Raw genomic sequence first — 13,340 nt, forward strand, 5'->3', positions numbered from 1 at the left:
CTGTGTGTTTGTGTGCAGAACCTTTTGCAGTTAGAAGGCTAACAAAAGCTACCTTCAACAGGACTTTGCAGGAAACTCATTTAAAATGCTTCCTGCTCGGACAGATTATCCAAGTGGTAAGGCATGACTAGGGGGAGGAAGAGAGAGAGGAAAAAAAAAAAATCAAAGAAACCATAACATGTCTAAAATGTACAAATCCTCTTTTGCCCCCCAATCAGATATTCACTTAGGTGGAATCGACTGTATCTTTTGTACACAACCAACAAATAGAGAAAAAAAAAAACAGGCACGTGAAACAGTGAGGTGTGTAGATGTATTACCAACACAGAATGACCACCAACAATACAACACACAAAGTAGAGAGACAAGTATTAGGAAAATGGTTTAATATTGGAGACAGAAGCAAAAAACTGCATCACACAATAACATACGTTACAAAAATAAGTCTGACTGTTTCAACTACACGGTTATGTTCACAATGAGGACAGAAGAATCAGAAAAAACTCTGATCTAAACAGCAAAAAAGCAAACCCCTAACGTTTTAACTAATACATTTATCCACGCAAAGTGACCGAGTACTCCTAATTCTAATTACCTTATTGTGTAACTGCACGATACAGAATAAAAAGTGAAACTTACCGCTTTTGTTAAGACAAAATTCTAAACACTAGATATAAGCAAAGGGAAAAAAAGAAATCAAGCCAAAGTTTTGAGTTCTCTAAACAAAACCAACTCTCTTTCTACCATCCAGAAATCAAACTTGAAAATCAGTCATGATCGAGGGGGCCCACGAGAGTAAGCCACAAAAATTTCCATTTGTTTTTTAATCTCCAGTATAAAAAGTTCCACTGGTACAAAATGCATAAGTACAATCAAGTTGTAGAAATAGGAAAGCCTGCTTTTTTTTTTCTTTTTTTTTTTTTTTTTTTTGGCTCAAATTCCATCAAACAACAAAATCCAAATGCATCAATAAAACAGAAACAATACTCAAATGGTCTTACAGCTTCCACTAGATTGCATTAACTTTGGCTTTTCTCAGACAATACTTAAAAACTAGTTTGTAATTCTAAACAAAATGATAGTATTATTAATCTACAAACAACAATTCTCACAGCACAAAAAAAACACAAATACATAGGTTTGTTTTTTTTTTTTTTTTTTGTATGACATTATCCAAAAAGGTAATGAAACTACAGGATATTTTTTTCCTTTTGTTAATTAGCACTTAAGATAATAAAAACAGAAACAGTAAAATGATTCCAGAGTAGCACAAGCCAAGGAACTGTAACCCCTATGGTGAAAGAAAGATGAACTTGTTACTCCTTTGAGGACTGCCATTTCATCGCAATTAGCTAATTTGTTTGAAAAAACAACTAGTCTAGTCTTTTGATTAGAATTTTGTAAAGCAATTTCCCTTGTTTTTCTTCCTCTCTTATTAGGCCCTTGCACCCTTGCAGCTTTTTCCTTTCAATATTTGGAAAGAGAACTAGTAGATAATTTGTCTCCAAGGAGGTGTATGTTTGGGTTTTTGGTTTTTCATCTGATTTTTTAATACTTTTTAAAAATTTCATTTCAAGATGGACGCTTTTCTCAGCAATGACCCATCTCGGTTGCCTGGAAGTACGGAAACATTCCTCCTCTCCCACTGCTTAGCCAATGTCCCGTGTAGCGTAACTCGGGGCAGCCCGATGCCGAGTTACGCTGCCCGAGGACCAAAGGCATCACCGCTCTAACTGGACTGGTAAACCCACAGGACACACACTAGGGCATCTAAAAAAGCTTTGGAGATTTATACGGTGGGTACAATGAGAAAAATTAGTGAAACAGTCTAAACAATCCAAATGATGATCTCATATTATATATATATGTACATATATATAATATAACGTACGTGAGATGATACTTCGAATATGCAAAATTGCTGCAAGTAGTACAAAATAGCCCTCAAAGGGTGTAGGAAGGCCCCAGCAGTAGTAAAAACATGTGAGAAAAGTATAGATCATTTATTTATAAGTGCATGTGCTATAAGAAGGAAACTTTTTTGCATCACTAGAGGCTAGTCCTTTCCATCCCAGGGCTCTACATAAAGAAGCATTTAAGTTGGGGATGAGAGACAAGAGTGCACCAGCTGATGTTGTTCATATAGGGCTTTTGTTTTTAATTTTAGGCGGCTTCGAATATAATCGTATAGAAATAGGAAGTGGAAGAAAGTATGGCACTTTATCATCAGTAGCAGGTACTGCTGCTCGCACGCATTGGATTGGCAATGAATTCTCTATACCGGTAGCAAAAAACCAAATTTGGCTGTTGGTCACTACTTGTGCGGTAGAAACGCAATCTAATCAGACTTACAAGGCAGTGAAAAGGGCTACCAGCGTCTCTTTTCTGGTTCCTTACACAGAGCTTCCTCCAGCAAACACCCACATCCGTCACAAATCTATTCCCGTGGACTACTTGTATGAGTAAAGTTACTCCTCTCTACCCGAGTGTCTGCAGGAGTAAGCCAATATATTGCCGTCACAAATAATGGCAGATAACACCAAACATTACAGTGTATGTAAACTTTATCCATAAAAAGTAGTTTAACTGCAGTGCACACTGAATTTTCACCCAGGAAGATCTAGTGCATCTGATTTAAGCAAAAGTTCATTTATTTAAATTACAAAAATATTATTTTTTATTTTTTTTTTCTCCTCAAGGTTTTCAAATGGTGGATTCACCGCTCCTGCGGGGGAGCGGCTCACACAATAGATAATTAAAGAATTGTTTTCTTTTTCTTTTATTTTATTAATACTGAATAGCATATTCCAGCAGCATATTAAAAGCTCTTTAAGAAAAGACAAAATCCCCAAAATCTAAAAAGGAAACCCCCAAGTTAATTACGGTTTTAAATAATTTTAGTTATAGATACAGAAGAAATTTAGACAGCAGTAAAATATTTTTTGTCCTTCAGATCTGCCCTGTGCATTGTTCTGATTTCAACCATGTATTAAATAAACCACAAAAAACTAAGTATATATATATTTATAGATATAGATATATATATAAAAATAAACAGCAAAATGGTGAATGTATAAAAGGTATTAACACTCAAGACAGCTCTGGGTGGAAAGGGTTAAAAGTTCAAAACTTTCTCACCTTAGAGGTTTCCATACAATATGAAGAAAATACATAGTGAGGTTTGCTTTCACAGCATTGATGTGTGCAGAGTGGTTAAAAAAGTGAAACATGGGCACTTATACAATGTTTTACAAAAAACATCAAAGAGAAATAACAAACAATAACAATTTCAGGCAACAAGACCACAGGATAGCAAGTTAACAAACTTTTTAACCTCTTTTTTCTTTAAATATTAGGGATTTATACAAAACACATAATAAAATACCCATGTTATCAAATTACTTCACACAAGAAACACACTGAAGCTCTAGGAAGAAAGTACCTTTGGAATTTGGCACTATAGTTTCACTGATTTTTTTTTTTTTTCTTTAAAAGAAAAACCGATCACATTTTGCTGAACACAAACACATCTAAATTGTTCACAATAAAAAAATGACATCAATGCGTCACAAGCCAACACAAACTTATTCTGGAATATTTTTTCATTTTTCACATGAAATTCATTTTTGTTAAGCAAACAACGTTTTTTTTTTCTTTTTTTTTTTTTTTTGAATCTTCTTTTTGTCCTTGTTGTTCAAGTAAACCAATTTTAAACTCGTCTTTTATAAACATAGAACACTTAAGACCATAAGACTCATGATGAAACCACAACTTAATTCACAGAAGCACCAACGTAACACATTTTACAGTAACCTTTCTTCTGTACATTGAAACAGTATAAAATATAGGTAATTTCATGTGCATTAAACCATGGATTGTCTAACTGTGAGTCAGTTCAGCAAAAGGTGACACAAGTAGGTAGCATTTGCCCTAAAACAGGGTAAATATTTTCTTATACTAATCTACAAAAAGTGGTTCTATATATATACTTTAATGAGAAAGTGAGCCACCTAAAATGGCCTTATCAAAAAACTTTACACTGCCTGAAAAATGTAAAAACTATTACAGACCTCTAGAGACTTAAAATCAGACAGTTTTATTTCTCAAACTGTTTTGGAAGTAGTCTGTTAGAAACCAACATTCTGTGCCTCTGGACACATATTGCTATTGTCACCAGTGACCAGGCAGAATGCCAATCCCTGTATAATACTTTCAAGTCTGTTTTTTTTTTTTATTTTTTTTTTTACGAAATGAAAAAAAAAGAAAAAAAAAACAACCAACCAAAAGGAAACAAAAAACCCAAACCAAAAAAAAAAACCAACAAAAAAACAAACCCAAAGGAAAAAAGAAAACCAAAAAAAAAAAAAAAAGGAAAGAAAGAAAAAACATTTTGCCACAGGTTGTTTTTAAATCCTATCATTAATTTATCTAATAATAAATTTCAGTCTTGCATGAATGCAGCAATGTTTTTTCACATTGACTTCCCAGAATTCATAGCTAGATGAGGTCACATGCAAATTTCAAAGGTCAAACTAGATCAAAGGTCAGTAGGAGAACCAAATATGATGTGAGGTCAGAAAGACATCAGAAACAATGACGGGACGATGAAACTTTTTTTTTTTTTTGAGACGCCACAGGGACATGCTAGGCAAACGATGGGCTAACGGGCATGGAGATGTCTAGGGAAAAAACAAGGAAGAGGAAAAAAAGTTACACAGAATCTATGCAGCACAAACAAAATCACTTTTATGGGTGCAGGAGAAAACTAATGCAAATCTTTTATCAGTAGAGTCTATGAGCCGTTCTCGTAATTTGCATTAACTCACAATACTTGTCAACAAGAGCACAATGGAACCCCAAAAGAATCCATCTGAAAGGAGTCAGAGAGAATGGATTCCTCTTTGGGGAGAAAACAGAGGAAAGAACCAGTTTCTACAAATGTAACAGAAAGGTACGGGGAGAGGGGAAAAAAGGGGGTCAGACAACTGAACTTTAAACTAGATAATGGAAACTACGAACAAAATAACCAGACAAATACAAACAAGAGGATAAAAGCATGAACTGTAAAGGGTGTAGGGTTCAACAGTGAAAAAGCGCCCATTCCTGGCACAATTACTCTAGAGACTACTTCAAAGGATCTAGCTAGCATAGAGAGCTGCTCTTTAGGTATCCAATAAGTTAACAATAGGCAATAAATAACTTCCATTATTTCTGAGGCAGTAAAAATTTTGTATAAAAATAGAAATGCTTTTTACAAATAAAATTTACAGGCCTGTGGCTTTCTTTTTTTATTATTATTAAATTTATCTCTCAAGAAACATCAAGTATTGTCACTCATTTTATTTTTTTTTTATTTTAAACCCTGTAGCTTTAGAAACAGATCTCTAAATCTTTTTTACATTAATCCTTTCCAAAAAAACAAGAACTTAAAAAAAAGTGAAAGATAAAGACGACCAGTGTAAAATCAGACTAATATATAACAATACGTTGATTTGAACCGAAAAAAAAAAAAAATCAAATCTTCTCAAAAAACAAGTTGATGTAGTGGAAAGACTTGTTTCAATTTTTGTTGCAAAATAAGTGCTTTAACTGGCATGAGGCCATTTTTGTTTAACCTATAAACTGCTGGTGCCACCCTGGTAAAATACGATCCATCCATAGAAAACAACTTTTATTGTGTGCTAATGGCACCAGGGTTCACAGAGTTAAATTGCACATTTTTTTTTTTTTTCTGTGTGTGTGTGTGTTGCTTTGAATTTCAAGACGTTTGTTTTTGTTTTAAAAAGGAGATAAATTATGCTGCAAAACAAAATACAGTAACACAACTCGGTAATTACTTGGCAAGGAAATGGGAGCCAAGTGTAATAAGGACGAGTGGGGAAAATGGAAGTGGTAACTGTAAAAATAACTGTCTCTTGGTGAAGGTTGGCTCTATGTTCTTTCTTAACCCCCCTGCAGAGGACAGGTTTGCTCATGGGACTTACCCTAAGAAAGCTAAAATAAGAGCAGTAAGCATCTGGGGTTAAGATCAGTAAGGTTTGCTGTCATTTTTGGAGCGTTTCAGCTGAACCTTCAAGCGTTTCATGCCAATCTGAAAGCCGTTCATAGCCTGGATAGCAGCTTGTGCAGAGACTGGATTGTCATAGCTAACAAAACCTACGAGACACAGAACGGAGGCGGGAGAGAAAGCGAACTATAGGTTAGAACAAACGTCAGAAGGCTTTTTGTTAGGATTTTATTATCACTATTTATTTGACGCATTTACCCCACTTTCAATCAGTTCTTTGACCACACTTTGTATCCCATTTCCTCTCCCGTTTCTTTTGCCTCCCCCTTTACCTTCGTAATCTTTACTAGCGGGGCTGCAGTTGGCCAGGTTTGGTGCAATGCAGTTTCCAATCCGTTACTTATCGACCTACCTTAGAGACTGAAGATTTTTATTACCGTGACACTTTTCAGTGTAATATCTACATACCTCCCAGTCTATTAGGAAGTACTACTAGGCCAGTCTGCAGATGTGGAGCTGAAACAGAAAGCCTGGTTACGGAAACAACCCCCAAACTTAGATGCCCACGCGCATTTGCACACCTGAGTGTGAGTTCATGTGCACTGGTCCCATGTGCTACGAAACATCTCCTTGGGCTTAGCCTAGGACAGTTGCGATATATTAATATTTTGTATTTTTACAGCTCCTTCCAGTTCAAGATCTCAAGGTACGTTAAATGTTAATTAATTCAGCTTCTTGGTCCCCAAAGGGGTATGCAAGCATCAAAATTAAGCAGCATCGTAAAGACAATGGCAGGGCTCGACGAGAACTCCAGATCTTCTGCTCCTCGGTTGCAAGCACTAACTAGGGGGATAATGCTTGTCGGGTAATTCAGACTGGCTGGCCTGGCTCAGCTTCCTTTTCCCCCAGAGACTAAAAATGCTCTGTTCATAATGGACTCAAATCTCCCTGATTCTGGAAGCTCTAAATTCATTTTCATATCTGGGCCTCCCACTTGTAATTGCAAAGCTCGCCTAACTGCTGCTCTGCCTCAGCTCTGGCTAATTACTACTGTACTCAGCCTGCTATTATGCATCTGCTTTGAAATGCTCCCTCTTCTTTCCACTTGAATTTGCCTTAACACATATCCCTTCACCCTGTTAAAGCATGGATCCCACACACTTTGTTTTCAGTCCTAGCACGCAGGCTTCTCAGCGCCTCTCTTCTACCAGCTTTCTTCATTTGTGCTTAGTGCCTGTGTACTTTTCTGATTCACAATCTCTTTCTTATCATCATTTTAACCTGTTCTTTCAGGGCTCTTGTTTACCTTGCACTGCTGCCCTCTTCCATCTTCGGTGTCAGAATGATACACTTTCCCCATTGCAAAGAAAAAACCCCTCTTGTCAAGTCATCTGGTCCTTGTCCAGCTGCTCTCCTTCATAGGCCATCCCCGTGGTTTCACCTTAAATCAACTTCACCAAACTATTTACCTTAAGACTCTTCTCTGACAATTCAGGCTAGCTCTGTTCCTTCTACTCAAAAACACCTCTCACTTAATTCTCTGCAGATCTTCCCCTGGCCAAAGCCAATATGCTCTATTCATGCTGTTCTGTGGTTGATTATTTGTTACCTCCTTAAGGGATAATAAATGTTCCTCCATACCTTCCTTGGGTTTAGTAACTCCTGTCACTTCCTCACTTTCCCCACTGGATTGTTTCCTTTCAATATTACTGCCATATCCTGAGGAGCTTCATCACTCTCTTCCTTTCTTCCTCTCCCCTGTTTTCTTCTAGGAGATCTTATCTGTTCACGTGACTCCAATCACTGCCTTAGCACTGCACTCCTGTGTCTACTTCTATCAGCTCACAGATCTCAGCCTTGAACTCTACGATTGCCTCAGGGGTAGAAAAGAGATCTACCATGAGTTGGAAGGCAGCTGTAGCACCTTCCAGGCAGGTGTTCCACAACTGAGATACAGCTACTCTTACCTACCTTGACAATTCAGCATTGTCCTCTACAGCTTTCCTGACCTTCACTTTGTTCTCTTAAGTGCGTTCAGAACAGTCTTCTCCTATCAACTTCTCATCACCTGAGTTCCTTTTCTTCTTAGATAGTTTTAGCCACCTGAGAGTTAAGCAACTGATCTAAATTAGTCACTTCGATGGCAACTATGAACGGTGAATGAAGAGAAGCAAGCACACCCAGAGGTGGCTTTTCCACCCACCATTCACGTCACCAATTTAGACACCTCCACTGATGACAGAAGAGCAGTTAGCTCAGGCTATGCTTACCTTCCAGGGGGGTGAGACAAGTCACCTCATTCTATGTCTCTTTATTGGCTTCCTTGACTCAGACACAAATTCAAACATACAACCTCTGTGCTGCAGCTGTGGCATCAGCCTTTGTCGTTCAGTTGTTATTCTGATTCCCAATTTGTCTCTTTACACAGAACGCGGTATCTACATTAACCTGTTATACTTTCACCTTCTCCCTTATCGAGAACCTTCATTTATGGAGCTTACAAAGGAATCTGGCATTGTCTCCCTTTATTTATCTTTTCCTGATTGCACCCATTCATCATTTTTTGTCTGAGTTTTAAACTGCAGGTTACATGAGGATGGGATGATGTTTCTCATCGCTTTTTAAAGACCCTGTCATGACGATTCTGATTTTTGTTTTAAATCTCTAGGTATCTCTATAATCAGGATAAATATTTTTAACCATTCGAGTACCAATTTTGCTATGAGGCCAACTGCATTTATGCACCGATGTCATTGTGCCCCCCCTCCACTGCCTTTTACATCTCTCATTTCTGTTATGCTAAGGTTTATGAAAGGCGAGAGATAAGCTTGAAGAGTGAAACCCTTTGTCTGCTGAATCAACTAAAGCTCATGAGAACTCATGGGAGCGCACTTCCAGGTGTCAACAGACTGTCCTATCATCCTCATCACCAGGTAATCTTTTGAGCATTCGAGGTGGGCAAGAAAGCAAATAATGCCAAAGTCCATTTTCTGCGAAGAAAAGTAATTTTTCATTTGAGAAGCAGTGTTCCGTGAAAGTTCATCACTGTATCTCACTACCCTGCGACTCACTCAGAATGCACCTTCCCTTCCCAATTCTGCCAGTGGTCAGCCTTGGACAATCTTTTCACCTTTCTGGTGTTCAACCTGTCCTCATCTGTAATTTGACTTCCTCCTCCTTTGGGCAAGAGATTGGAAGATTGGAAACTCCACAGCAGAAAGCACCAAGCATGTGCAAAACATCATCACCGTCACTATTGTTGTTGTGATTATTACGGAAAAAAGACCAAACCAACCAAACAAAAACCCCAGACTGTACCAAGAGCAATGACCATTAACGATATGGCAGAGAAATGGGTTCTTCAGACGCACTATTGTCCTAGTTTTTGGGCGTGAGGACAGAGAAAAAAGAAAGCTTTTTAAAACACAAATACGGGACCAAATCATCAGAGGATTGTGGCTAACAAAGCTGAGGAGGTACATACAGACTATGCTAGTCTGTTAAACCAGCAGGGTTCATTCTGGCTTTGCCTGTGATTAGCAGCATCACCAAGTAGTCACCTACTGAATCAGAAAATCCCAACTTCCTCTGCCACGGCAGTACTTTTTGTTTTTAAAGCAGAAATCTCTCATTGGTGGCAGAATATCTGGGGAGGAAGAATGAGAAATTGAAATGTTACTGAAAGCCGACTAATGCCAGAAAGACAGAGGACTCCTCCATCCGTTGGGTGTTGACCCCTCCATTTTCCCTCAAATGAGATAACGTCAGTGCACTGCTCCAAGTTAGCTAATTGTGTCCCATAAATCCAGACAAATGTGTAAATAGGTAAAAATAAAGTAAGTAGAGTAAAAGGAAACCCACGAAAAGCGAGTGCAGAAGTTAGATGATGAATTGAGCCACCTGCCCAAACTAATCTACATTCTTTCAGCAGTCACCAAAATTGCGGCATTTCGATTAACATAGCTTGATTTGACATTTCATCAAGACTCCGGGAGACCTCAACAACGATTTTGTCACGCCACCATACTAACTGAACTGGCTCCAGATCAATAGGGAGTCCATTTCAATTCCACTTTTCAAATTTGCTACAGCCTCAGGGACCATTTTAACCCATTGCAGAAACATGCTGGACGGTATTAGTCTAGTTATGAACAATTTTTTGTAAAGCTTAAAGAGGTGAATGCTTCAAAAACAAACTGAAAGACTACAGAAAAATGCAGAAAGAATGTCACACCCTTTCTCTGAACCAAATTAACTTTCCAAGTGTACTACCAAGGGCTCAGGTGAAAAACGGATTGTGGCAAGGCTTGGATTCCAGTGCAGTAGGTATTTCTGAGTAACTTGATGATTTCTCCTCGTGTTTAGGTACTGTCTGTTTAGATAAGAGGCATTTCATAGAATAGAATCATAGAATCATAGGGTTGGAAGGGACCCCTGGAGATCATCTAGTCCAACCCCCAATATTTATCGCACAGGCGCGATAAATGCAAAACCTTTCAAACCGGGTTAAAGCCCAACAGCTGTAGAGCCCCCAAAAGGCCCTGGTGGAGGCAAATCCTTAGACAGACACATTTTAACAAAACCTAGATTTTAAAAAAAGTAATGATACGCAAGCTAAGAAACATGTATTATGGTTAATGGGGACACTTCAAATGGGGGCACTTCAGAATGAAGGGGTGGTGCTGGGCAAAGAGCAACACTATCAGCCCAAAGGAGTTTTGGAAACCAGGGGGTTTTCTGGACTGGTTACTCTTTTGTCATACATACAGTTGCATTCCTTTACTCTGGGAAAGAATTGTGACTTTTATGGAAGCTTCAATATTTTAGGTCAAACCTTATAAAACTTATCTTTAAGAGATTCTTTCCTCCTCCTAGACCGTCCTCATGTCTGGCATAAGACCACAATTATTAGACCAACGCTCTAACAGATTGCCACGCGCTTACATTCCGTACTCCACTCCATCAAAGCACTGAACTGGTGCGTCTGTGCTATTCAAAAGACACCAGCCCCACTTAATCAACCCTAGACCTTGTTTTATGCCAACATATCATCTTCTCCTCTGTAGTGATCTAACTTTCTGGCAGCTCAAAGTTTTCTCTGGGAAACCTGACGCTGATCTTCATCCCTGCCCTAAGGTAAGGGGAGATGTTACCATCCACAATACACTGGAGCCCACCCGCAGCAGCTGGAGCTGCCTATCTAGACATCAACTGTCTTCAAAGTGTTCTGAACTACACGTACACACCATTCAAGCACTAATTGCAAAATCTTGTGCTTAATTCAGAAGAAAGAAACTCCTGGAATGTAGAAGTAATGGGTTAAACACAGAGCGTTTTTAAGTGGCTCAGCTATACAATAGAGAATAATTAGGTATCCATAATAAGGCAGTTTAATAGTATACTAAATGACATTCCCCCACATAGGGTGTAATTAGTTTCATGTACTTGACACACTCATGCGAGATGTCAGACTGGAAAATTATTATTGTTTTTTCATATCCAATTTTTAGTTAGAACTAGTTTGTCTGTGCATCTTCCCGCTCATTTGAGGATTAACAGTCCATTATTTTTGGAATGAGATTTCAGTACGACATTTCTCACATTGCTGTTAATTTTCTTTCCTGGCCCCCCTTCAGTACAATGCACGTAGTTTTTACTATTCAATTTATTAAATTTGACATACCAAAGCACTTGCTCAGATTGGTCTGTTTGTCAATGAAGACTTTAGCAGAGATAACATTTCCAAAAGGCATGAACATCTGCAGAATGTCCTGGTCTCCAAACTCCTGGGGGAGGTGGTAAATAAAGAGGTTTGCCCCTTCTGGACCTTTAGGAAAACAAAACAAAACAAAAAGTATGAAAATAGCTATCACAAGCGCTATACTTAATCTATTTTTCCATAATACTTACTGAAGGTGATGGTCAGAAAGCATTTCACTTTCCAACTTTGAAGGAACAAAAGCAAGTGGATCATCAAAGGAACAGAGCTGAAATGCAGCTCTTTAGAACTTCCCATCTTGAAAAGTGTTTACTTGATAACTCTGCTACAGAAGAAGTTAAACTGCAACCTCTTCCATTTATATGAGTGTCTTTCAGTATAATTAAGGTTCGGAAAACAGGTACACAATGCATTACTCTCTCACAATACCCCAAGAACTTCACAAAGAGTCCTCTGCTGCCTCAAACACCTGCATGGGTTTGTCGGTTTAATTCCAGTTGTGGGAAGTTACGGAAATGCAATGAGCTGAGCTCAGATTTGAGTATCACCGGTGTAAACCCGAAGGGCAGGAAGCTGGTAGAGATGGGAGTAAAAAGGATAAGACAAAGGAAACCTCGTAACTTGGAAATCAGAGAATTCAGAGAGAGAAAGATACTCAGAATTAAATTTGTACTGACTCATTTCAAAATGACAGCTTTTTTTTTTTTTTTGGTAATACAAATTCCCCATAGAAACCTCTGTCTCCTGGAAGAAACTTTGTAAAGTAAGTCTTTTAAAAAAGTTCAAAATAAAGTACTTGGGTTGAAATCAAAGTGGCTTTAGACAAAGTTGAGTTTGCAAAGAAAAGTGCAAACTCAAAGGTGCTTTGAATATTTTTCTTACAGCCAAAATTTGAGATATGCATCATTAGCGCTGTCGGTTTAAACACTCATCCTAGCACTAATAGGTTATTTTTTTTCCATAGATCAATTTCTCCTTTACAATAACATACTGGAAATGATCAATAGATGCCTGGAAGAACATGATGTATGATGGAGACAGACACGTGGCCTTCCCATGCAGACACCAGAAGCACCAGTGGTACACAAAAGGAACAAACATTTCTGGTAAAAACACATCTGGAGGAACCTGCTTAAGTACTCCCTTGCTTAATGGAACCCAAGTGTGCCTCAGGTGTGATGTTCTTGGTTTTCTGGAGAGGAAGAGGAAAGCGAGTATCAGATTTATGGAGCACCTTCTGCGATAGAGTCACGAAGCCTCACCTCTCCCATACAGAAGAGCCAGGCTGGCTGCTCTCTCTCAGCCTGAAGGAAAAGGTCGTAATGTTTGCCCAAAAGGAGGGGATAAATGGATTAGAAAAAAGAAAAAAAAAAGTTTTTTAAAAGAAAAACATTTCCTGGGGGTTAAAAAAAGGAGGAAAAAAATTGGCCACTTGGAATTTATTTCTTCTTAGCGCAAGTAAACTATCCTATCCAGAAAAAACTATTTTTTAAAATAGTAAGAAAAAATGCATTAAACAATAGTTTGGAGCATATGCATGAGGCAGTTCACTGTGCTTCCGCATTCAATATTTACATAGCATTTTTCTCTGGTACTTGTTTATCCTCAACCACT

The 13,340-nt window shown here is 38.2% G+C and overlaps 1 protein-coding gene across 14 annotated transcripts in view; it reads right to left on the reverse strand.

Moving 5' to 3' along the window:
- Nucleotides 1–369: 369 nt before the first annotated feature.
- CELF2 (CUGBP Elav-like family member 2) overlaps nt 370–13,340 on the reverse strand; it is a 561,996-nt gene continuing 549,025 nt past the window's right edge. For 13 of the 14 annotated variants that reach the window (XM_063323650.1, XM_063323640.1, XM_063323636.1 and 10 more), the window contains 2 exons: nt 11,691–11,834; nt 370–6,156 (listed from right to left, as the gene is read on the reverse strand). In XM_063323650.1, coding sequence (XP_063179720.1) covers nt 6,029–6,156; nt 11,691–11,834 — 272 coding nt within the window. In that variant the 3' untranslated portion in view covers nt 370–6,028. The remainder of the gene's footprint in view (nt 6,157–11,690; nt 11,835–13,340) is intronic. The other variant, XM_063323637.1, reaches the window with a different exon arrangement.

This window comes from Chroicocephalus ridibundus, chromosome 1 (genome assembly GCF_963924245.1).
Source record: "Chroicocephalus ridibundus chromosome 1, bChrRid1.1, whole genome shotgun sequence".
In the NCBI taxonomy this organism is placed as follows: Eukaryota; Metazoa; Chordata; class Aves; order Charadriiformes; family Laridae; genus Chroicocephalus; species Chroicocephalus ridibundus.